The sequence below is a fragment of the Arachis duranensis genome, chromosome 4 (assembly GCF_000817695.3).
Source record: "Arachis duranensis cultivar V14167 chromosome 4, aradu.V14167.gnm2.J7QH, whole genome shotgun sequence".
Taxonomy (NCBI): Eukaryota; Viridiplantae; Streptophyta; class Magnoliopsida; order Fabales; family Fabaceae; genus Arachis; species Arachis duranensis.
The window spans coordinates 13,898,384-13,926,134 of NC_029775.3; the positions used below are offsets into that span (position 1 = coordinate 13,898,384).

At 29.6% G+C, this 27,751-nt stretch overlaps 1 protein-coding gene across 1 annotated transcript; it reads left to right on the forward strand.

The window, feature by feature from the left end:
* Nucleotides 1-14,027: 14,027 nt before the first annotated feature.
* LOC107483501 (beta-D-xylosidase 1) lies at nucleotides 14,028-22,653 on the forward strand. The gene is made up of 5 exons (XM_016104119.3): nucleotides 14,028-14,634; nucleotides 17,928-18,209; nucleotides 19,561-20,179; nucleotides 20,770-21,183; nucleotides 21,636-22,653. The coding sequence occupies exons 1-5, from the start codon at nucleotides 14,176-14,178 to the stop codon at nucleotides 22,229-22,231; spliced, it is 2,370 nt and encodes a 789-aa protein (XP_015959605.1). The 5' UTR covers nucleotides 14,028-14,175; the 3' UTR covers nucleotides 22,232-22,653.
* Nucleotides 22,654-27,751: the final 5,098 nt, after the last annotated feature.

The window sequence follows — 27,751 nt, forward strand, 5'->3', positions numbered from 1 at the left end:
TCATTCAATTACATTAAATTTATATCGTTTATTTTTGTTATGTCTGTTGTTAATTTGGTGAAGTTAGAATTTGGTTTTAATTAATTGTAAGTTGAGTTTTATTTATTTTTTTTAGTTTAGTTTTTGAATTAGTTTTATCTTGTGAATTTAATAACTTGTCTTTTTTATTAGAATGGTGTTATTTTCTCTTAGAAAATTGGAGTTCATTTCTTTCTCGTAGTCTGTACAGTCATATTCTGAGTTGACTTTCTATTTCTGAATATAATGAATTGTTTAAGTTTTATGTCTGACTAAATTTTTTTAGGATAGAGTTTTAGGACGGAAGTGGGAGAAGGTTGCATAGTGGTACTTTTTCGAAACCCTTATTTGCTGAAAATATGTGGAGTTATAAGGGGTTGCTCAATAGAACAGATAGAATTTGATGTTTTATTGAATGAGTATTTGTTCTACTTTATGCTTGCAATTGTTTCCTCTGCTGAATTTTCGTTTAAATTGTTTAAAACATGTTTGATTCGTGAGAAAATAATAATTGAATTTGGTGGAAGATTCTAATTATAGAAGGGCACAATCTACCCGATATATAATATTAATGGATATCGATTCTATTCATTATAATAATCAGTGAGAAAGAAAACAGATAACACTGAAATTTTGGTTTGTGGGGATGGAGGCGATAGTCATTCCAATTGGTATAGTGTGTTGCATAATATAATTTCATTAGAGTATTTTTGTTACACTATGTACAAGGTGTGCGTGTTTAAATGCGAATGGTATGATCTAAGTTTGCGACAAGGAACACGAAAGCGCAAGAACTACAATATTACTAAAGTAAATGTGACTAGAAAATATAGGTACTACGATCTTTTTATTCTACCTCAAAATGTATTATAGGTATACTATTTGCCTTATTTAAAGTCATATAAGTCTAGTTGGGTTATTGTGGTTAAGACTAAGTCTAGAGATCACATCGAGTCTTATACAATAAAAGATCAGCAACCTTACTGTAAAATCCAGATAAATGATAAATAATTAATAATAAATTAATTATAAACAAAAAGAGTTAAGAAATTAAAAATTTAAAATTTAAAAAAATATCGGTGAGAATTTAACTTACAAAATAAAATTGAGTGTAAAAAGTATAATTAATTGAGAAAAAATGTGTACTAGCACCAAAATTAACGGTAGCAGTTTAAGTCTGTCTGGTACTACAAATAAAAAAATTAAAATTGTAAAGATGACAAAAAAAATATTTAGAACAAAAACTCGAATATTTATCTTCAAGATTTCGACCCTAGGTGAGATCAAACGGGCTAAAAATTGAATTGGGCCTTCAATTGGACCCAAGTCCAAGTTCAAGGCTTATAAGCCAACCCCACTTAGTGAAAATTTAGCAACTCTTCTCCATTTGATAATGAGAAGCGGATAGAGAGAAGAGAGATAGAAAAGGAGTCATAGCTTTCACTATTCATCATACACATTAAGATTCACATAATTTTCAAATTGGAGGTCCAATTGACGATCTGTTTGTAATTATGCATTCATCTCAACTCCCTCTTCAATTATGTCTAATTATTGTGGTAAGGAATTTCAAAAATTTTTGTCCCATTTTTAGTTTTTCTTTTTGATTTTGCGTTTTGGGTTTGACATGTTGAGAGATTTATGATTTTGATACTTAGGAGAAGCTTAACCACCATTTCTAACGGAGTTTTGATCCATGAACATGTGGTATAAGGTTAAAAAAAAATTCTTTGATTTCTCTAATTACATGCAAAACCCTAGTGTAAATCATTGAAATTTTAATGAAATTAGATGAAATAGGGTGGCTTGTATGCTTGGGTTGATTTGGTATAAATTAAGAGCTTGGCTTGATTGGTGAAAACTTGGAGGAGGATCAGTTGAGACTCGATTGTGCGAGTTAAAGCTCGAGATTGAGCGGAGAAGAAATTCAAAGGTTGGGAGACCGCCGTCATTAAAGTACACGTCTTAGTTTCGAATAGACATTTTGTAAAATTATATGAAAACCTTGATTAAATAAACTAGGATAATGTTAAATGATGTATGTTGATGATGACTTTGTGTTAGAAAGAATTGAGACTAGAGGTAATGGATGAGGGCGAGACTTAGCATATAACCCTGCTGGGATTAGTAAAATTCTAGGCTTGAACCTTGTGCATTTAGGATTGCCTAGCGGGTTCATGTAATTTTACATAGTCTCTATTTGGAATTATATATTACCCTACTAGGAACCTTCAAGTTCTCACCCATTGTGAAATTTGTTGATTTTCAGATATAGTGCATGACGCACCTTATTGAGTGTACATGACTCCTTTTGACGATAGTGAAGATTTGTCTTTTGGATTTCATTTTGGACTTAGTGTTTATTCTCCACTTTTGAACATGTATTTGTATATTCCTCTTAGAGGTTCTGTATTATGGAAAAATATGATTATATTTTGTATACTTTGGGTTGTATTATTGTTTAGTCAGTCTTTTTTTCGTAGGTCGAGACTAATACTACTTATGTATCTATTCTGAATCTTCATTTTATATTTATGTCCCTCTTGTTATGTATCTAATGTTTTTTATCTTTAACGCTTCATGACTGATACGATGATTATTTTGTTATCTTTTCTTCACAAACTCCTAGTTATATTAAATATCTTCAAATACTATGTATGTATATTTTGTTTTTAGGCGTCGTAATGTCTCACCACCTTTAATTTACGACTATAGCGTTAGGTTTTGCTTGGTAGGGTGTTACACTTACCAAATTGATGACCCAACTCCTTTAAAAATGGTGGATGACACCAGTGACCCAATCACCTTTAAGTCGGCTGTCATGGAAGATGATATCATTGACCTTATGTCAGATGATGATACACTACCACTAGAGGACGGTAATCTTCAAGAAGAAGAGGGGGTCGATGGAGACAAAAAATAAGAAGAAGATGAGTTCAATGATCAGGAAATTACCTCAAAAGAGGAGGATGATGAACTAGAGGAGAAGAAGATGATGAATCTAAAGAAGGTTAACCTAAATATAGTTTAACTAGTTTGTTGCATGTTTAAACCTTATTTTAGCAAAATCATATAATTACAACGAATGCTAGCCTTAGTTCTATCTTATGTATTTCTCTATCAAACTTTGATTATGACAATAAAGACTATCACGCTCCATATAGTTATTAGGGTTTTGTTTTGATTAGTTTAGCAGTATTTTATTCCTTTCGTGTTTTTATTCTATATATTTGATATTTCACATTATATATAAATTATTTTTTTCAGATAAATTACTAATTTATTCTTTACTAATTAGGAGTTGACTATCAATTATTAACCATCGAGGTCCATTATAGATTGAAAAAAAATTGACTTTTTCGTCAAAAATTTTCCAACAATAACGATCATCCAGATTTATTATAAAAAAAATAAAAAATTGATGCTTCCGTTGAATTCACCGTTGGATTTTTTGATGGTAACGAGGCGCGAAGTCTCAACGTTTGGCGTCATAATTATCGTCGGATAATTTTCGATGATAAGTGACATTAGATTGTCGTAACTTAAATATCGTATTCTGCTGCTAATTCTACCGCAAGTTACTGTTGAAAAAAATAATTTTGCTAATAAACATTTACCGACGAAGTTTATACCGTCAGATACAATCAAACGCTAAATTTAACGGTAATCAATTAACGAGCGAATTATTTTCGTTATCCCGCCGATAAATTCGACGGTATTCAATATTTTTCTTGTAGTAAAAGATTGATCTTTTTCGTAAATGTGCTTTTTACATGGCTCTTTAAGAGTCTCCACTTACATAGAGTTGTTCAATCTGTTGCCCTTTCTAACACTGTTAACATTATAAGGTCCTAATCTCCAAGTTGTGTGGATTCTTATTCTAGACAATACAAAGAGATTTTGTTACCAAATTGAAATTAATATTATTTGAAATTTTTTTAAAAAAACTTAGACTTATATGTAAACTCTTGGACCGTTCATCCATCCAAAAAAGTCTTAGCTTGTTCTCTTTTTTGGTATAGAGGTGTTTGAAGAGTTCAGAGTTAATTGATTCGTATTCAAAGTTTATTTGTGGAAGTTCTTTTGAAGTGGTTTTAATCTCTAAAGTTAGAAAGATAAAGGTGGACTCAAAAATTAGAAGTACGAACAAAGACTTGTCAGTCTAGCAAAACATCGCCAATAAAAATAGAATCATCAAGCAAAACATAGATGAAACAAAGATGATGAATTACTAGAAAAAACAAAAAATTATTAGTAGGGAATCAGATCTCTTTTCTCTAATCTCACTTGATCAAGAAGAACAGTTTAAATCAACAATAGAAAGAAGAGGTGAGAAAATAAGAAATGTGTGAAAGTGTAGAGTTGGAGAGAAGAGGTTCGTAATAAAAACAACCGACGACTTGAAAAAGAGAAAGAATGATATCTTTTAAATTTAGAGTTTAAATAATTGTCGTATTTTACTCGAAAAAATTAGATGATCATGTCTCCTCATTTAAAAAAATTATTGTGCTTTGAGTTATTGTTAGATTTTATTCGTTGGTAAATATCATCCATTTTTGTCAACAAGTTTTCTTATATTATTATTGAAAATATTTATATAATAAATCTGATGATAAAGTCCTATCAAGTCAGAAGATATTTTTTGTTATATATTTATCATTAGATTTAATGATAGAACAGTAAATTCAATTATAACCAACAATTTTTTTCACTTAATTATTGTTGTTGCGTTTTCTTAAAATTTTTTATCGTAATAGCGACTTATTTTTTCGATAGTAAATTGTCAAAATTTTCTAAAAGTAAATTCTATATTAAAAATTTTTGGTAGTGAATACGCATTTATGAATAGAGAAAAAAATCATCTTAAATAACTATCCTTTGTGGTTAATAATTATTGACTATGATTTTTTTACATTTTTTTTAATTTTTATTGACTGAAAATGTTAAAATAATTGTTTACAATGTTGGGGGGGGGGTGCATGAGAGTCTATTATTAGATGAGTTTTTAATTAGAGGGATTCTAGTTCTAAACTGCATCATAATGCCAAATTGTTCTTCAAATAATACAGAGTCATCTTTAGTTTGTTTATATAATATTTCAATTAGTTTGGTTTTTAATGACTAGCAACAGGAGTTTCGCAATTTTTTTTTTTTTTGGTGCGATTCGTTCGCTAGCTAATAAGCAAAGTGTTAACAAAAGCAATTGGTATTCCCTTTTCTTTTTTTTAATAAGGCATAAAGCGAAAAATAATAATTTATAGCTTATAATTAATTTGGCTTGTATTGAAAAGGTTTAGTCTAGCAGTCTAGCTACATTTACCCCGAAAAATTTAAAGATATAGACTAAACCATACCTTATTAATTTCACCGTCACTTTTTTCAGTTCACTTTTAATCTTCCTCAAAAAGTTGTTTGTTTAATTTTGTCACACAATCAAGCACGAACTAACGAATCACTTAATAATTCATTTAATTTTCAACATTATTACATGTCCTGCTTTAATATAAAATATTCAACTGACATACATGATGATTATATACCTTTTTTTTATGTTGAAATAAAACAAGAAACGGTAGTTGTTCGGTTGTTCCACCTGTTAGAAAATTATAATTTTTTAATTTATTTATAAATAATACATATAATTAATTATAATCACATTAACTATTTTATATTATAAAATTTATATATAAATAATTTGATTTATCATTAATTTAATTTTTAGTTTAATTTTTTTAGTCTGATAATTTAATAATATATTTTATCTTATACTTTTAAATATCAATAATTAATTAATGACTAAAAACAATAAATTCTAATAATTCTGTAATATTTTTCTAAAACTAAATATTATATTATTTTACGTAAATTTTCAGAATTTAATAAAAATCAATAGCCAAATATAAATAAAACTTCAAAATTTTAATCCTTGATATATTAAAATCATCTTACAATCTTTATCCAATCAAAAAGTTATTATTTACTCTAAAATAAAATTTGATAAATTATTTTAATTGAAAAAGATCAAAGAAGTACAATTACCAAAAAATTCAGACATGCTTTTGTGCTCTCACGTCTATTTTTTCATAATTCAAGATAGATAGGATGGTATTGAAATTAAAGAACCTAAAATTCCAACACCACCATTTAATTAAATATTTAAAAATTGTGTTGACATAGTGGTATATTTAGCATGTGGCTGGGAATCTTGCTATTGTGGACCTCACATGCATGTATATGCCCATACTCTAAAACCAGTTGGTAGCCCATCACACACACATAATTTACTATTGGAGAGGAACCTCACTTCGTCCTCCATTTTCTTGTTTTTTTTCTTTTACAGAAAAAAAAAGGGAATGAAATGATCATGATAGGAAGTTAGCACCAATTTTTATTTTCATTTTTTAATCTTTTAGTCAATGACATGATTAATTTTTAGACTGATGATTGAGAGTTTTAATTTATTCTCTTAATTATTCTTTCAATATTTAAATAAATAAATAATATTATATTATATTTTGAAATCATTAAAAAATAAAAAATTCAAAAAAAATTATTTAAAAATTAAAAATATAATTATAAAAATGAGTCAGAATTTTTAATTATTTTATTAAAAAATATGACTAAAAATTAACTATCAAATCAATTATTATATATATTTATATATATTGGTTTATAATTAAATATTTTTCTGATAAAATAATTAAAATTGTCATAATAATATAATTGAACATTATACAAAAACAATCAAATTTATTTACAGTTGTACAATACAATTTTTATAACATGCAAATACGTATTTTAATTTTATACAGCTAGGATGATTATTTTCTATTATATACAAGTTGGCGTAGAATTTTTTACATGCATGCATATATATGACAACATATTATGACTAATGTTGTCTGATTATATTATTCTTTGTGGTAAGTAAGGACTAATTAGGAAATGTTGAATATAACATAGTAGGATATATATAATAAACAATGCCATGTTCTCATCACCTGGGATGAAAAATCTTTTTTTTTTTTTTCAATAAACAAGTTGAAATGAGATTAAATTATTGTGTTTATAATAGAAGAGCGAAAATAATGAGAATTCTTAGAAGGCTCATTGATTTCAGGTGAGATTAGATGAACTAAAATGACAGGGTACACAAATAATTTATATTTAATCAGGAAAAATATTGTTTAATTTGAATTTTTTAAAATATATGGAGAATACGTGCTTAAGATCATTCTAACTATTTTATATGATATATGAGATTTAATTTTATTTAAGAACAAAATAAAAGAAACCCGGATTATTTAACAATAAATATATACTTGTTTTTTAATAAATTTTAATTTGTATATAAGCTCTCTTATAAATGACTATAATGGTTTGTTTTAGTTTTCTCTCACAAAATCTCAATATCTCATAATATATATATAGTTACAGAAAATGCTAATTAGAAAAGTAACAAATTCACTAACAAACTATTAATAATCCTAACAATAAGCTAAAGCTAACTTTTTTTATTTCCTTCGTTCTCCCTCAAACGAAAGGTTGTTTTGTCAACAATCCTGAGTTTATTTCAAAATTTATTGAACAAGAAAGAGGTAATAAGTTTCGTGAAAATATCTGCGATCTACTGCACAGCAGAGACATAAACAACCTGAACTTGACCTTTCATGACATAATCTCTAACAAAATAAATGTCTAACTCGACATATTTAGATTTAGAATGCAAAACGGGATTTGCAGCTAACATAACCGCACTAAGATTATCACAGTAAATCACAGGTGATTTGGTCACTAGGACATGAATAGCATGCAGCAAATTCTGAATTGGTTGATTTCTAATCATTAGGATCAGACCCCCAATCAGAATTGGTATAAACTGTGAGAGTGAGCTCTTTAGCCGGCTGAATCCGCAAACTAAAGCTAGCAATGCTGCTGATGTACCGCAAAATGCGCTTAACCACCTTCCAATGTGCTTCAAGGGGCTGCTGCATGAATTGATACACTCGATTTATTCAATAAGTTAACTCCGATCGCGTGATTGTGAGGTACTAAAGACTCCCAACAACTGCATGATACAGGGTTGGATCACCGAAGGGAGGACTGCCAGTTTTGCTAAGTTTCAAAGATGAAGGGATTAGAGTTTCATATGGCTTGCAGCCAACCATATTGGCTTTCCTAAAGATGTCGTTGACATACTTAGTTTGAGATAACAAAAGACCGCCATCAGTAGTGTGTGCTACTTCTAATCCAAGAAAATAATGCAGATTCTCCATGTCTTTTAAGAAAAAATAAGAGTTGAGTTGAGTAATTATCTCAGTAATACACTAATTTGAGCTGCCAGTAATAATGATGTCATCAACGTATATAAGCACATAAGTCAAATGTCCAGTAGAGAGTTTTGTAAACACGGTTGTATCAGCCTTTGTGGTAGTAAATCCATGCTGTTGCAGTACCCCAGAGACCTTTGTGTACCAAGCTTGAGAAGCTTGTTTGAGTCCATATAGGGACTTGGATAGCTTGCAAACTAAAGTCAAATTTTCTTCATAACCAAAGGGCTATTTCATATAAACTTCCTCAAAGAGATCACCATTAAAGAAGTAGTTGTTCATATCCAACTACCTAATATTCCACCCTTTGGAGACAGTAAGAGATAACACCATTTGAATTGATGTGAGGCAAATGACAAGACTAAAAGTCTCTTTGAAATCCACCCTAGGTCATTGGCTAAAGCCTTGAGCAACTAAGCGGGTTTTGTACTTCTACAAAGATCCATCTGAGTTGTACTTAACTCGAAACACCCATCGACACCCAATCGATTCTCTTCCCTCTGGCAGCAGTACCAAACTCCAGGTTCTTGTTCACATAAGAGCTCCATATTCTTCATCCATTATTTGCTTTCAATGAGGTATGGTGAGAGCCTCTTTGTGATTCTTTGGCTCTAAAGAAGGGGTAAGTTGAATTTGATATACTTTGGGTTTAAAATACCATTCTTCGACCATGTGACCATGGGATGTCGGGGTTGCAAAGGTGCAGGAGAGGCCTGAATAGGTTGCTGAAAAGGGGTAAGAGTAGGTGTAGGTGGTGATAGATTGTTAAAGTTGATTGATGAAGCTGTGACAATAAAGGAGTTAGTTGAGTCTAGTAAAGTAATTTGGGGTTGTGACATAGGGTTATTAGAAATAATAGGAAGAAGAGTATTTGCCGATAGGGGAGCTAGAGGAGGGTGAGACGTCATCAGATGAAGCAAAACCAGTCTTAAAGGAAAACTTTGTTTCATAAAAGACATGAGTGTTGAGGATAATTTTTCTAGCGGCAGTCAAATATTTGTAGCCTTTGTGTTGCACTCCATAACCAAGAAATACACAGGGTTCAGATCGGTCATCAATTTTATAGGAGTTGTAGGGCCTGGTATAAGGAAAGTACAGACATCTAAAGGTTTTAAAATACAGAGGGTTCAGGTTTGGAATTAAACAGTCTTTCATAAGGTGTAACGTTGTTTAACACCGGAGTTGGTAGAGAATTTATCAACCTGATGGCAGTCATGAAGGCATCCCCCTAGAACCTTTTTGGCATAGACGCACCTTCCAATAATGTCAACCCAGTCTCTACAATGTGTCTGTGGTTGCGCTCAGTGGCACTATTTTGTTGGTGTTCATATGGACAGAAAAACCTCCACATAATACCTGTATCCTACATAGACTTAGCCAAACTAAGATATTCTTTAGCGTTATCATTTTGAACACATTTAATTTTAGTTCTAAGTTGCAACTTAGCCATAGATTAAAAATTTTCAAATGTAGATCTAATTTGAGACTTAGAGGACAACAAATAAATCCAAGTGAACCGTGAGAAAAACAGCAATAAAATGAACATAGTATTTACAATTATTGACTGAAGCAACCGGGATAGGTCCCCAAACATATGTAAAGACCAATTCTAAATATTTTGTGTAAAGAGAATCAGATTTAGAGAAGGGAAGTTGATGTGCCTTTCCAATACAACAAGAAGAACACACAAAATTTATTGATTCCAAAGAAATATGACATGACTTAAGAATTTGATTAACTACCGAAATTGATGGATGCCCAAGACGAGCATGCCATAACAAGCAGTCGTTATTTCCAAACATAGGTACTAAAGATAGTAAGGCATCAGCAAAATCATCTCTTGATTTTGGAAAGAATCCAGAGAATTTGTACAATCCTTTATCAACTATTCCATGGAGTATGACCTCCATGAAAATCTTGCATTTGACAACACTAATCATTATGAAATTCAAAAAATATCTTATTATATTTTGCAAATTGATAGACACTTAACAAATTCTTTGAAATTTCTGAAACTAGCAGTAATTTGCTAGGCAAGAATTATTTTCTATTCAAATCTGAAATGAAAATTGAACTTTCAATACGACTAATTGAAAAACCTAAACCATTGTCCATGGTGACTCTTTCAGAATGATACTGAATTTGCTGCTCCAACAACGCTGCAAGATCCAGATTGGTTTCTAGATTCAGGAGCCACGCACCACATGACTGTCGATGTTCACAACTTTGGGAAAAAGACTGAATACGAATGTGACGTGGCTTCAACTCTTTCATTACCATAGGCATCATACCTGTACCAACAATTGAAAGTCATGTGCCCAAGTTTGTTGCAAACTTGGCATTGCGACGGTCTAGGACCACTTCTTCCGTAATTTTGAAATTGAGACTGCGCCGTTCTTGCTCCTATCATAAATCTTGCACCACTTCTGCTACAAAAGACACATCTGCTTTCACGGAAATCACCTCTTAAGTGATAGAAGTTTGATTGAGTGTGAGCCAAGTGTGCTTGCACCAGATTATCTGGTTTCTTGTACTTTTTTTAACAATTTTTCATGTGCCATCAGCAAAGTTTCTAATTTTTTTATGGACACAGGCTTGGATTTTGCCGTGATTGTTGTAATAAAAGAGGTATTCTCCTCAGAAAAACCATTCAACACAGATTCAGCATGATCAGCATCACTAATTGCAGCTTCAACACATACTAATGAATAAACTATTTTCTTGATTTCAAGCAAATAATCTGAAACAGATCCTTCCTTCTTCGTATTGACTAACTTGTTCTTTAATTATCTAATTTTTGCTGTAATTTGAGATGCGAAGTATGTTTCTAACCTGCACCAAATTTCATGCGAGAAGATACAACCGACCATTCTCGTCGCAACCGCTTGCTCATCGATGCTAGTAACCAAGTCTTCAACAACGCATCATGCTTCTTCCACTTCGAATACGCTGGATTTATCACATTGGCAGCTTCATCTCTGTTGGAGAGATACTTCACTGGAATTGATTTTTCTGTGATGTGGTCAAGCATCTCGTATCCTTCGATCATGGATTCTACTTGATCCTTCCATGGTAGATAGTTATCATCATCCAATTTCATAGCTATTGGACTAGAGAAGGCTTGTGCTACTTGCATCAGAGACATTGTTGCGGAAGCCATGAGAGAGAGAAAGCTCTGATACCATATAGATATCGGGCCAGAGAGAGAGAGAATAGAAAAAGAGTAAAATTCTAGAACTGTTAGGAATGAATTGATAACCAACTGAATTAAAATAATAAAATGTATATCTCATAATATATAGTTATAGGAAATGTTGACTAGAACAATAATAAACTCACTAGCAAATTATTAGTATTCCTCAATAAGCTAACAATAAATTAACTTCCTTTTTCTCCTTTAAAATAAAAATGCAAAAAACATACATGAATGGCTTAAAAATCCCATCACATAAAAAATTACTCAAATTGATATATAGAAAACAAAAGAGTCTCCAAAATATTTTAGATCCAATATTTTGATTCTAACAAAATTTTATTTTTTAGACTTCTTTCATAATTACTCTTTTTAGACAAAATTTTTGTTTTTTTAGTCATTTTCAATCAAATTTCTAATATACTTGTTAGACAAATAAAATTTTAATAAAATTTTTATTATAAGACAATCAGATAAAAAAATTACACTATAAAATAATTAATCTCCTTATAAAATGACAGAAAAATCAAAATGTCTAATGAAAAGGATTTTCAAAAAAATTTTAAAAATAACTATTATTGAAAACCAAATGGTATAATCTAGAATTATTTGAGATTAATTCCGGAGTTTATTCAAAACAAGAAGTATTAAAGAAGGGACAAAACATTCTAGATATTATAATAAAGAATTGAAGCAGTTGCAAAGGGGTGGAAAGATGTGAATATAGCTCGGTAAAAAGGGACAAAACAGGGTACGTATTATTCTTTTATGGGCAAATGGGGTCACGGGAAGTTTTTATTAGTCAGAAGCAGTAACATCATCACGGGGATGAAAAAAATGCCTTTGAATTTTCATGGGTCAATTTTATTGTTGTAAACACCCAACCAGAAACAGAGGTTTTGAATGAAGCAGTCATTGTATTTGGTGGGGAGAGAGAAAAAACACCCTTCACAAACCGTCAAATTTGTATGTTGACTTCTGTAATTTTCCCAATGTCAATGCACATTAGCTTATTGTAACACAAATTAAAATGATCCTTTCATTTGTAGACTTCACATTATTATCTCTAAAAAATGTTGAATTAAAAATTTTCATTCAATAAAAATGAAAATTTTTTTAAAATCTTTATAGAATAAAATTTGTTTAGAAACAAAAATATCTAATACAAAATTTTTTAAAAACCTATTAAATATATACTCTTATCTGAGATTAAAACATTCTCGTCTTTATGTGTTGTTGTCTATACTATATGTTTTTTACCTTTTGCACATAATCTTTTGAATTCATGCGAAAGATGTAAATATATATAATTATGTTAGATATACATTAAAATTATTCACTAATATAAAATATATGTTAAAATATAAAATACACATTATAAATTAGTTAAATAATACATATATTTATATATAAATACATAATGACTAATTTTAATAATTAATTTTAATATACAAATAACATTTTTGAAACACATATAATTAGGTAATTAAAATGTTAATGTTCATTTACAATATGTTTAATATTTTAGAATAAAAAATATGGAGATATTATAATTTAGAAAATACACAACTTATGTCTTTATCATATTTTTACTATCTTCCAATATTTTAATAGATAAAAATATTTATTGGCAAAAAGGAGATCTTTATGTAATTTTAAATATCTATTATTTCTTTAAAATAAATTTATATTTCTATTATAAAATAATTACAAAGACCTAGACGAGGAGGTAGAATAATTATGTACCCGTGTATGTGACATATATATACACAGAAAGATAAATTTGGAAGAAATAATAAAAATTAGTTAATAATGCTAACACCAATTTTAGATATGTAATTTTTAACTTTAGATGTACAGTTTTTAAAATTGATTCTATTATTTATTTTTGACCAAGAAATAGAATAATATGAAAAAGATAAATTTTGATTAATTATATATACAAATTTTTGTTAATTAATTATTTTTTAAGCACCATGTTTCAGAAAGAAAAAGAAAAAAAAATGCACCGTAGAATAGAAAGCCTATTAGCGCGCGGTACATAGTGAAAGAAAACGAGAGATTCTCCCGTCCGTGACCCACTCTTCTCAGAAAAGAAAAACAAAAGAAGTTAAAAATAAATTAACTCAAAATTATATTAAATTAACATTAATATATATAGAGTAATAGAGACATCCCCCTTTTCCGTTGTTATTTTGTACGATTCTATATGCGTCAATCTTCCTAAGTTGTGGCATATAACTTAATTTATTCATTTAATTTTAGCATCTACCATATGCTTAAACCAACTGGTAGGTCACTATTCACCACCACCACCACTACCACACCCACTGAGTCCAACTACGTGTTACTCCGAGTCACACTCACTCACTCACTACTCTTAATAAATGGTAATACAATTAATTAATTAAGTGTTTATTATAAGGTTGATGGATGTTAGAATGATTTTATCCAAATAATTGGATTTTCATTTTCAATTATTTTGATGATCGACGTGGAAACCCAATCAAGATATGAAAAAGCTTCAAACCCTTTAAAATACGCAACTCCCACCACCATGACCACACTATATATAGACAACAACACACAAAGACACACCTCATTCATCACTTCTCACTTACTCACCATTCAAACATGGCTTCTTCCCCTTCTTGTTCTAATTATTGTTACAACGGTAACAAGAGTTTGTTAGCATCGGTTATCGTGTCAGTTATCGTGGTAACAATAACGATAAGTAGTGGGGGCGTGGCAATTGCGGAAGGAGGGAGGGTGCCGTTTGCATGTGACCCGAAAAACGGTTTAACGAGGACGTTGAGATTCTGTTGGACGCACGTGCCAATCCACGTGAGGGTGCAGGACCTCATAGGGAGGCTCACATTGGCGGAGAAGATAAGGCTGGTGGTTAATAACGCCATAGCGGTTCCAAGGCTTGGGATTCAGGGCTATGAGTGGTGGTCGGAGGCCTTGCACGGTGTTTCTAATGTGGGCCCAGGGACTAAGTTCGGTGGGCCCTTCCCTGGTGCCACTAGCTTCCCTCAGGTCATCACAACCGCTGCTTCTTTCAACCAGTCTCTATGGCTTGAAATCGGACGGGTAAGATTTCTTCATCGTTCTCCATCTGTAGCCGTTTCATTACTCCATGCATCATTTTCTCAACAGTTAAACAACACAACTCACTAATTGGATGCAATACTTTATCCATATTCATAAAATATTGATACATAAGAAAGCTTCTTTTATTTATTTAGACTAAAATTAATTAATTATCTTTTTTCATTAAAAATAATTAAAATGTTGATTCTTAACATTTTTATATTATCATTTTATTCTCACTTTACGCACTTTTATGTGTGTGCGTGACTCTTGTTGTTTATAACTAGCAATGATGGTGCTCCTTTGAGTTTTGAATGCGTGGAAGCAGTTGTTTTTTGTTGATAGTTAAATATGATTAAATAATAATTTAGTTAAATTTATTAAATTATTTAATAATTTTTTATTAATAATTTTAAGTAAAGATAATAATTGTATATGAATTTTCATCTTAATATGATATTGTAAGAAAATGAATCATTTTTCTTCGGCAAAAAAAAAATAGAAAGCTCACGTGTAAAATTAAAGAATTGAGTATTAATAATAAAACAGTAATACTATAGAACCAATATAATTTTATTATTTTTTGTTTATATTTAATTAAAAATATTAGTTAAAAATATAGTGCTGAATTGCCAGATTAAAAGTATTAAACTATGAATTATGTCAGGAATTAAATTTTTATATAATAACTTTTTTTATATATCTCTTAATATATATGTCAGGAATAAGCAATAAGTTGTCATTATTCAAATGTAAGAAATTAATCTTCACATATAAATATATATAATATATCCTTTTCATCCTTTAAGCTCTTAATTCTTATTTTTTATTTAAAAAAAAAAAGGAAAGGAGTGGCGAAGTATACACTCAACTTTTCCTTTCATCCATCAGTTAGGCTGTTCATTCATTGATTGGTTCTCCTTTTCGGCCAATTATGATTAAATTAATCATTTTTCCATACAACCATCTAAACTCTAAAGTATATATATGATAACATAACATATTATTGGCTTCGAATACAGACAGTAGCCAAATGGGTCAATTGCTTTTGTGGAAGTATAAAGTACACTTAACATATTTCTCTTCCATAAGTTACCCTTGGATACAAGAAATTAATTATTTTGGGACCACTGCCTTTAGATATATAAATTAACAAATGATACTTATTTTCCATAATCATTACTTTTAGTGTATAGTTTATACAAAATTATTTCATTATTTATAAAATCATAGGGCATAATTATTTTCATGAATTTTAAAAAATGTTCCTTAATCTTTAAAATAAGCTGTAGTTTTCACTCTGTACCAATCTAATCAAGTTACAAGTCCTCAATAAAATTGAAAAGGTATCTATCTATAAATAGGGCTCAAGTGCTTTCTTAGCTTTTTCAATTATAATTACCAAAACATAGATATATGACGACGACAAAATAAAATTGCTTTCATAAATCATATACAAACTATTTATAACTACCCGTTATATGTTTTTGCTGTCCAATCATATGTGTGAGCCAAAAGACCATTCATTTTCATTTGCTGATTCTAACCCCTTTTTTTAGTTTATTAGAAAATAAAAATTGTCATCAGATAGAATAAGACAAATGTATATATTAAAAAAATAAAAATAAAAAGGGTTAAAATATATTTGTTATTTAATCAAATTATGGTGTTACTCGGCTACTCGCAGCTCCTACATGGAAACAAATTAACAGTGTCCCATGNGATAGTATATTAAAATTAAATTTTAATTTATATTTAGTTTATATGCTAAAGAAAACGGGAGTTGATGTTGAAAATTCATCAACTCAATTTGTCACCAACCAGTTTCTATAAAAGAAGTCCCATTACGCCATTATTTCATTAAACAAACGAAAGCAACATGTTTATGATGGTTAATTAATTAAATGGACTTTTGTATGGTTATCCTTTGTTATTATTATTATTTATCTTCCCTTAGCTTGGTTAAGTTTAATTTATATAGTATATAGTACCCTTTGACGTATCTAATTAATTTAACAAGTTAAACATGTACGTGTATGTTGAGATTGGATAATAATCAATAATAAATAAAGATTTCGGTGACAATTAATAGAGACCCGTCTAATTCCTTGATGAAGCATGCAATACACAAAAAAGTCTCCTCCTCAAGGATTGTTATAGTATCATTTTTGCATGTTGTTGGATGTTGCTTAGTGAAACATAAAATCCAACCACCTTTTGATTTTTTCTTAATCTTGTGTAATTAATTATTGTTTGGTGAAAACTGACCAAACACAAGGTGTTTGATGTTGTCCATCAACACCGCCTCTACATGCAAGTGGCAAAACCTTGAGTGCACCTTTTCGTTACGGCTTTTTCTTTTATTAAATAAAGGTAAAAATTCAGATAAAGTCGACTTCATGTGAAGTTGATATTTAAGAGCCGTTAAATAATTTGATTGATTTAACTAAATTTTCATCCAATAACTCTTAGGTATCAACTTCACGTGAAGTTGACTTTACCTCAGTTTTCATCTTAAATAAAATATATTTTTAATTACAACGTAAAAGAATGTGAAAGAGAGAATCTTATATTATATATTATCATTTCGAAAATGTTCGATACAAAAATAACTAAAATTTGTCTTATTTATTAATTATTATAATAATTAATAAATACTAATTTTTTTTCTTTAACATTATTGTTGCCATTTAATCATATCCGAGAGACTTGTAAGAAAAATAAATTATTTATGTATCTTTATTTACTAATTTAAAATTATGACAAGATATTTAGATTATATTATTTTTACAATAATAATAATTTAAGTAAATTAATTTTATTAATAAAAAATATAGAATAATATATAAAATTAGATTAAGTTTATTTTTAGGCCGCTTTTTTTCAATATATATGATGTTCCCAAAGGTCATTATTCAGTTGCTTTAATTTTTAATAATTTTCTGTAATACTGATGAGCCAGAATTAATTACCTAATCACATTGAAGGGAAGTCCTTGTCTAGGTACAATATAATCTTGAAATTATTAAAGAAAAGGAAACTCGATATTCATTTGGTGGCATTATAGCATGACCATGTGACGTTTAGATTCCAAAATTGTCAAAGATAGAGTTTCTTGCTTGTTTCTTATTACCAAATGGTATTTCTTTAATATTCTCTTTGATGCTTTAGCCAAATTGTTATCGAGACAAGACACAAGAAACACTAAAAAATTAATTAAAGAAATATTGTACTATTCAATTGAATGAGTATGTGAATTATATTTAATTTAATTTGATTGCTATGCTCATCAGGTGGTGTCTGATGAAGCAAGGGCAATGTACAATGGTGGAGCTGCAGGGTTGACATTTTGGAGTCCCAATGTGAACATTTTTCGCGATCCTCGTTGGGGTCGTGGCCAGGAGACTCCTGGCGAAGACCCCACCTTGGCCGCGAAATATGCTGCAAGCTATGTGCAAGGACTCCAAGGCAACGGCGCGGGTGACCGGCTCAAGGTGGCTGCTTGTTGTAAACACTACACTGCCTATGATCTTGATAATTGGAACGGCATAGACAGATTTCATTTCAATGCCAAGGTAAGTTTCAATAAATATAATTAATTTGTATAGTCAATTACACTTATTTCTTAAAAACAAATAATTTAGGAGATATTATAGTATTATTCCATTTGTAAAGAGAAAAAGAAAATCAAGAGTGCATTTGATTTGCGCTTTTATATTTTGTTTTCATTTTTAGTTATTTTTGTTTTTTGAATTTTGTGAAAGGAAAAAGTAAAATGCAAAACATAAAACACTGAAAATAAAAACCAAATACATTCTAACCTTTTTGAAAGAGAAAAGTTCAAGGGTCAGCAAACTTTATTATTTTCTGTTAATACATTTAGTTATTAATCTAATACTTTTAGTCTAGTGGTCTAGCAACATGTTTTTAATGGACACTTTTAAATATTATAAGCTAACTGCTACAAAAAATAATAAATTCTACTGGTTCTTTAACATTTTTTTTTTTAAATTTTGAATTATATGCATATATAAATATAAATACAAACATGACAAATTAAGCATACTATGTATGATATCATCACATCATTTTTGACAGAAAAATAAATATAATTTACTGATTTTTTAAAAATTCTCCATATATATACATATATAAATATCAAACATATATAAGGGTATAGCTGAATTTTCAAACTAATATTTAAAGTTTTTTAGTTTAGATATATAATAAAAAATAATTAGGAATTTTAACTCATTCTTTCAATTATCCTCTTAATTTTTAAATAAAGAGAGTTTTGTATTTTTTATATTTTTGTTATTTTTTTAAATAACACAGATATATATTTAAATTCTTATTTATTTAAATATTAAAAAATAATTAAAAGATGAATTGGGTCTATTAATCATATAAATTAACATATATATAATATTATCTTATGCTTGAATTCGGAACCACCCAATTATGTGATGAGCTAAGTTATTCAAGTGGTTGCTCTATATGGGCGTTGATCGCACTTTTCATTATATGTCTCCATGCCTCTGCCTTTATTCGCTTCTTACGTTGGAGGGAATATAAAGTCACACACCCTTTATCTAATATCCTTATCCAATATCCATATTCAGCTTGCAAAGCTATGAGACTAGAACCATATGGTGCTTGTATCATTCTTATTTCTTGGGATGTAACAAGTATTATTTTCATTAAAGTGATGCAAGTGGTTGATAATGACATTTGTCCACTTGCAATTAGTTTGGGTTAATTGACAGCGATGCAATTCAAACTACCAAATCATCAAGATTATTTCAATAGAAAACATAATTTGTTTAATATAGAACTTGTTTGTCGAGATAATATATAATACTTACTAATAAATAGATAAAATAAATAGATGTTCACTCAAAACTAACTAAATATGGATTGATGTAGGTTAGCAAGCAAGACTTGGCGGACACGTATGACGTACCATTCAAAGCTTGTGTGTTGGAAGGGAAGGTGGCTAGTGTCATGTGTTCCTACAATCAGGTCAATGGCAAGCCCACTTGTGCCGACCCCGAACTCCTTCGCAGCACCATCCGCGGCCAATGGGGTCTCAATGGGTACATTGTGTCGGATTGTGACTCGGTCGGAGTATACTATGATAGCCAACACTACACAAGGACGCCGGAAGAGGCGGCGGCGGATGCCATCAAAGCAGGCTTGGACTTGGACTGCGGCCCATTCTTGGCCATCCACACGGATGCGGCCATTAGACAAGGGCTCATTTCGGAGAACGATCTTAATCTTGCTTTGGCTAACCTTATTACGGTCCAAATGAGATTGGGCATGTTTGATGGTGAACCTTCGGCCCAACAGTATGGGAATTTGGGCCCAAGAGATGTGTGTACCCCGGCCCACCAGGAACTGGCCCTTGAGGCAGCTAGACAAGGCATCGTGTTGCTTGAAAACAAAGGGAACGCGTTGCCTTTATCCCCTACGCGGGTTCGCACCGTAGCTGTCATTGGGCCCAATTCAGATGTTACTGTTACAATGATAGGAAACTATGCTGGTACGTCTTCACTAATTTCCCAATCATTAATTAGCTTAGCATAGTTAAAGTTTATTTGTTAACCAAAAAAAGAGTTTATTTTCAAATTAATCTGGGTAATTCAATAATCTCAATTTAAAAATATAAAATATTTTTTTTTGTTAAATTGTAACAATATCTTGATATCTAATAATATTAAATCACAAACTAAAATTTTGAAATATTTTTAATGCCTTTTTTAACTAAATAAATCATGCAAGATAACTTTTTAATAGTAAATAATATATAATTTTTAAACCCATTTCGAAAAATAGGTCAAGAATTATATTAGATACTTTGACTTACTTGTGATGATATTTGAGTGTATATAAATATTTTTTGAAAAATATTTTTTTATTAAGATATAATTGGACAAAACATAACGCATACTGGAATGAATGTCATGTCTAAAATGTGTTTAAAATACAAATACGACAACTCAACGAAGTATTCATGAATACTTGTTAACACAAATCTTGTTTCTATTACTAACTTAATTTTGAATTAGATCTAACTTTTTTTTACCAACATAAATTCTGGTTATTGATGATCTGTATTTTGATTTTGGGTAGGTGTTGCATGTGGCTACACATCACCATTACAAGGGATTTCAAGATATGTTAAGACCGTACATCAAGCAGGGTGCAGGGATGTTGCATGTGGAGGCAACCAACTATTTGGAGCCGCAGAGATCGCATCCAGGCGAACAGATGCAACAATACTTGTCATGGGCCTGGATCAGTCCATAGAGGCTGAGACTAGGGACAGGGTTGGGCTTCTCTTACCAGGCCTCCAACAGGAACTTGTGTCCAGAGTTGCCAGGGCCGCCAGGGGCCCAGTTGTCTTAGTTATCATGTCTGGTGGCCCGGTTGATGTCTCATTCGCCAAAAATGATCCCAAGATCACTGCAATTTTGTGGGCTGGTTATCCTGGCCAAGCTGGAGGAACTGCCATTGCTGATGTCATCTTTGGCAGAACCAATCCAGGTACCTTAAAAAAATTTATTCTCGTTTTTTTCTTTTACAAAAAAAAATTAAAGTTTTTAGGATTTATATGGAATTTTAAACCCCTCCACTTAGCTTATATTTTTAGAAGTAGATTATATATTCTCACTACCTAACAACAAATTGTTTAGACTATTTTTTGTAATTTGAAAGTGGCATGCAGAACATTGAAAACTGGCAGCTTTTAAGTTTGAAATCAATAAAATTATAAAATATATTCTTTTGCTCAACAAAATAATTTTGATATATCTTGTCCAAAAATAGAATCATTTTTTTTATATACATAGTAGTTACAATCCAAATCTTGTCATATTTGATTTCATTTTTCTTTTTTCTTTTGGTATAAGATGGGGCCTAAAGGCCCATATTTCATTTTTCTAGTAAAAATAAAAAAGACTAAAACGTTGCTTGGTTTTTTCTTTTATTTTTGGCAGGTGGAAGGCTTCCAATGACATGGTACCCAGAAAGCTATCTATCGAAAGTGCCAATGACAATAATGGACATGCGTCCAAACCCATCAACAGGGTACCCAGGAAGAACCTACAGATTCTACAAGGGCCCAGTTGTGTACCCATTTGGGCATGGACTCAGCTATAGTAGATTCTCCCAAACCCTAGTACTTGCACCCAAACAAGTCTCAGTGTCCTTCTCAACTCCCCTCAAAGCCCAAACAAACTCAACTTGGGCTTCATCTTCAATCAAAGTGAGCCATGCAAATTGTGATGCCCTACATATGGGCTTCCATGTTGATGTGAAGAATGAAGGGTCAATGGATGGGACACATACCCTTTTGATTTTCTCTAAGCCACCAATTAAAGGGAATAATAATTGGTCAGAGGATAAGAAATTGGTGAGTTTTCATAAAGTGCTTGTTCCTGCTGGATCAAAGCAAAGGGTTAGTGTTGGTGTTCATGTTTGCAAGCATTTGTCTGTTGTTGATGAATTTGGGGTCCGAAGGATCCCAATGGGTGACCATGAATTACATATCGGTGATCTCAAGCATTCTATTTCGGTCCAAACTCAAGACTAAATCAATAGTTAGAACGGATTTACAACATTGAACCGGGTTAATCAGACTCCTAATAATAGGATCTAAAAGCCGACGGTTCAATGGGATAAAAAGAAAAACACAGGAAGCAAATGATTTAAAATGTCAAACAAATTTGACACATAGAACCATAATTTTCTTTTTCAAAATTTTACAAAATAGAAATGATTGGAAAGTGTATTGATTGTGTGTTTGCAAATGCAAATGTAAAATAAGGAAATAGGGTTGGTTCGTCTCATTTGTAAGTGTCCATTATTATTCTTGATGCAAATGTAAAATAGGGCAAGTATAGGTGACATACATTTGTAAAATCAATCATCATATATATGGTTGCAAATGTACTATTATTGGAACTTTCTTAGTATGTTGAAAAGAGGTTTTGTGAACAAAGTATCCTTTGTCAATTGTCATGTTTCTAAATGTCATTTCAAGATTGAATGTCTTGCTTACTCAAAGTGAACAATCTATGGCAAGTTGTGTTTACTTTTGTTGCTTCTAAGAAAGAGAGCCTTAACCATGTTGGATCTTGAGGACAATAATGTAATTTACAACCTTTGTTTTTTTCTTTGGGGTCATGAATGATGAATCTCTTAAAGGTTAACTTGGGCTCACTTTTTCTTCTAGGTATGTTAGCTAGATTAATGGTTTTTGAATTAAATACAATAATTAACCAAAAACAGAAAATATTAATTAAGCACTGTAAGGTCTAAGCTAACCCTATGCGGGCTTAACATGTTAAGGCCTATTCCATCATTCAATTTCCATGAACTACAAATTTTCTCCCTCAATTTTTTTTTTCTGATCAAATTTTTTTAGCATTGTTTTTATTTTGAGCTATCCATTCTTTCCGGAGAAAGGAGAAAAACTATAGGGAGTGGGTGGTGCCATTTATTATACATTGTTGCCAAAGATAAACTTTATCGAAAGTAAACAGATCTTATTCCGTTAATTAATTGTATAATGAAGGACTAATTTACTCCATTACACACACACACAAAAGAACAATCAAAATTTATAGATGATCATCCACTAGTGAAGTAGTGGTGTGGTGTAAGGGTGGCAATAGATGGAGTAAGGTAGGGTAGAATTTAGATCCAATCCTAATCTTATTTATGGGTTGAGATTTTTATATAAACTCAACTCTATTTTACTCGTGGATTGAGAATATTACTATCCTAACTCTATCCGCTCTTAACTCAGTGGGTATCCGACCCTATCCGTAGATTACAAAAAAGATACAATATTATTATATAATTTGATGATAATTTAAAATAGAACGGGCTTTTATATATAAAAAAAGAATTAAATTATCAATTAATAATTTTTTTAATGGTTATAGATCTTTTGCATTTAGTGAGAGGTCTTTGGTTCAACATCCACTTAAAACATATTTTTATATAAATATATAACATATATACATATATAGAGTGCGAGTTGATCGGGTAGAGTTGAAGCTCAATCCGTATCCTACCTGATCCGCACAAAAACTCTACCCGCACCCTACCTTACTCGCTGCGGATCAAGTTGGTAACCTACCCGACCGAATGGGATCAGATTGAGTACCGTAAATAGGGTACATATTGCCATCCCTAGTGTGGTGTCACTTGCATATATAGTTGGTACTCACATGAAATATGTTATGTAATATCATGAATTCTCCGAAGAATCAAAGTTAAATAATTGCAAATTATTTAAGAACATAAATACAATAAGATAAGACAACAATTAGATCAATCTTCCTACTAATCTGTCCTTTATTTATTTATTTTATTGAGTCAAAATTTAATTTGATATTTTATATCACAATATAATTAATTATTTTTTATTATAATTAATCATTATGATAAACAATGTAAAAATTAATTAAAAATAATTAACCAAGCAAGTTAGAATTATACAAAATAACAATATTAATAAAATATTAAGCCAAATTTAAAAAAATGCTGCACAATCAAGATAGTAAGATATACACTTCAAGAATCATGTTCATGAATAATTAGACAATTGCTGTACTTTACAATCAAGCTAAATAAAGAATATTAAAGTATGCAACGACTAATAGATAAAAAAGAAATAGTATTCTGACATTGAAGAGGAGATATTAATCTTTATAAAAGAAGGATCGAACCAAGGAAGTACTTCGAACAAAATCTGATCTGACATACATTGCTGTTATTCTTTATTTATTGTGTTCTTATTTTTATTTAGTCTAAACTCAAGCTTACTTCAGAAATTTAAAAAGTTAATAAAGTAGTGCACACAAAAGTTATTTTAATTTTTGTATTTGAGTGTTTTAAATTTGAAAAGTGTGCTAGTTTAAAATGGATTTAGTTTTCCTTCACTAGAAGGTTGAGTTAGTATCTATATGTGTTACTAAGTTTGGGATAGTTTAGATAAGGATAAAGTATTAAATTGGTCTCTTACATTTGGATGTAATAATCTTATTTTGGTTCTTAAAATTTAAAGTGTCCTAATTGAATAAAAAAAATTTTATTTAACTTCAATTTAGTCCTAACATGAGGTTAAAATTAAATAATTAACAAAATGTCCTATATAACAGCAGTACAAAAATAAAGTCGATAATCTAGAGAGCAAGTACAAGCTCCAAAGGTACAAAATCAACTAAGAATGCATCAATATATTTATTTATCATTCTCCTTAGTTCCATAGAAAATATTTTATTTAAATTGTAATAAAAATAATAAATAAATGTATTGATATTTGATACATCCACAGTTGATTTTGTACCTCTAGAACTTGTACTTATTCTCCAGATTATTGATCTTGTTCTTATACTACTATCATGTAGGACATTCCATTAATTATTTAACTTTGACCTCATAGTGGGACTATATTAAAACTAAATAATTTTTTTTATTCAAATATGATATTTTAAACTTTAAGAACTAAAACAAGATTATACCCAAACATAAGAGACCAATTAATACTTTACTCTTTAGATAAAATTATAAAAATGTGAGTCTTTTAGAATTAGTATTCGTAATTCAAATTAATTATAGTAAAAATTTTATCATTATTATAATAAAAATTAGATATAAATTGACATTATATTTTGTGACAAACCAAAAATATATCGTAATTTCATATTTGTTCTTTCTTTATTCTCTGCAATTTCAATTATATTTTATTTTACACTACAGAATGAAATAAAATTAAAAATAATCTCTTAAATTTAATATTTTACACAATTTATTTTATTAAATTGTAAAAATAATTTTTTGATTTAACCCCTCTCAACTCACTTGAACCTTCGTATTTATTTTGTTTATCTCTGCTTCAACGCTCAATAATAAATACCATGTGGTCCTTGTGACGAAACTAACTCTATAATCCCCAAAATATAGAATTTAAAAAAAATAATAATTGAATATTACAAGTAGGAGAGGCACATGTATGTTGTCCAAGATATAGATATATATTATAAATTTACAATAATAATAATATAATTTGCAGAATATCCTTTTATTCCCCTCTCAACTAAATATCTTCTTAAATTCGTTAATCAGCAGCTAGCATATCTTCTGTATTCATAAAAATATTGTTTGTTATTTTATAACAATAGCAATAATACTTTTCAAAAATTTTGAAAAAAAAATTACCCTTTTAAATTATAAAATAATTATTTAGTTAATATCAAATTTGTTATTATATATATTTTTCATAAATAAAAATATGAATTTAATTTGTGTCTATTACTACGCTAGTCATTTCTAATACAATTTCTACCTCTTGCTGGATTTTTAATTTTTTATGTTTTTCTTCTTACTTGTTGATAAATTATTATTTTAATAATAAATTATTAAGTAAATCCAGTAAACTATAGAAGAGGAAAACGAAAAAGAACGAGGGACTTATACTAATTAATTGACAAATTAATTTTATGGCATCACAAAACACGTGCAATATGGGGCCATTAATATAAACAATTATTAATCAACTTAGTTTAGTTAAATAATTAATTTACTAATTTATTTATATAAATATTTAGAGTTTCAATTTTATTTTATACATCTAATAATTTATTGGTCAAAAATAAATTTTTAAATAAAATTTAAATTCGTAAAAAATTAATCTTTAATATGTCGTACTGAAAAATAGTAGCGTAATTAAAAAAATAAAGAACAATTAACAATTTAGCATATCCACTTATTCTACATAGCTATGATGCACGGATAATAATACGGACATGGGACACGACACGACACGGAAATATTGACACGTAAATTTTAAAATCTTATAAGATACGAGGACATACATACATATAAAATATAAAATATAAAATATTTTTTTAGATAAATCGTAATTAATATTAAAATATAAATTAATTTTTTATTTATTTTTATTGTCTTATTTTAATTATATCAGTATTTAAAATATCTTTTTTTTAATAAATAATAATATATACTATATCTAAATTTATTTCAAGAATATATGTTAAGAATAAGACTAGACACGCTGACACATGATGGTATTTAGATGTGTCCAAATGTGTCCGGAGAAGAATATTTTATTTTTATTAAGTCACGGTTGGATACAGCAGATACGCGTGTCGGACGAGTGTCGGTGAGTGTCGTATTCGAAATATGTCCAACACGCGAATACAACAACTCAGCGAAATGTCTGTGCTTCATAGCTACGTAAAAATATCGAATGTACACAATTAAGTGTGAGATATCATGTCTGATCTTTTTTGTCGGAATAAAAACTCTTTTGAGTTAGTTTTAACAAAAAATATATTCTTTTAAATTATTTTTGTTTAAAAGATTTTAAAAAAATTAATGTTTAGATGTCTTATATAAAAATATTTTTTTATTCACTAATTCAGTTTTGTTATACATTAAAATTTTTTTGCAACCAAATTCAACAAAGTTGGTTTAAATTTAACAAAAATCAGTTTCATTAGTAAGAGCGTGTATACACGCTCCAACTCCCAATACTATCGCGCGCTTTTTCTTCTTCTTTGCGCTCTTTCTTCTTCTTCGTATTCCTTCTTCTTCTCTGCATGCAGTTATTGTGTTTTCCTTTTCTTGTTCTCTTTATTTTTCTGGTGATTTTTTGCAGCATTATGTATGTCTTCTTTTTCTTTATTTAATTTTTTTCTTCTCTTTTTCTTGTTTTTATTTTTGTTAAGAGGGTAAAGTAAGAAGAATTATGAGACAAAAGAAGAAGAAGAAGAAGAAGAAGAAGAAGAAGATGATGATGATGATGATGATGATGATGATGATAACGAAAAAGAAGAGAATATGGAGTTTTGAATTATGCAAAATTTATTAGAAAATAACACTGAAATTTTTTAACAGTAACACTAAAACTTCTTAATTTTGACATTGAAGTTTAACAAAAAATACAGCTTCTTTAATGCTGCAGTTTTATTTTAATTATGCATAATTTATTAGAAAATAACACTGAAATTTTTTAACAGTAACACTAAAACTTCTTAATTTTGATATTGAAGTTTAACAAAAAAAATACAGCTTCTTT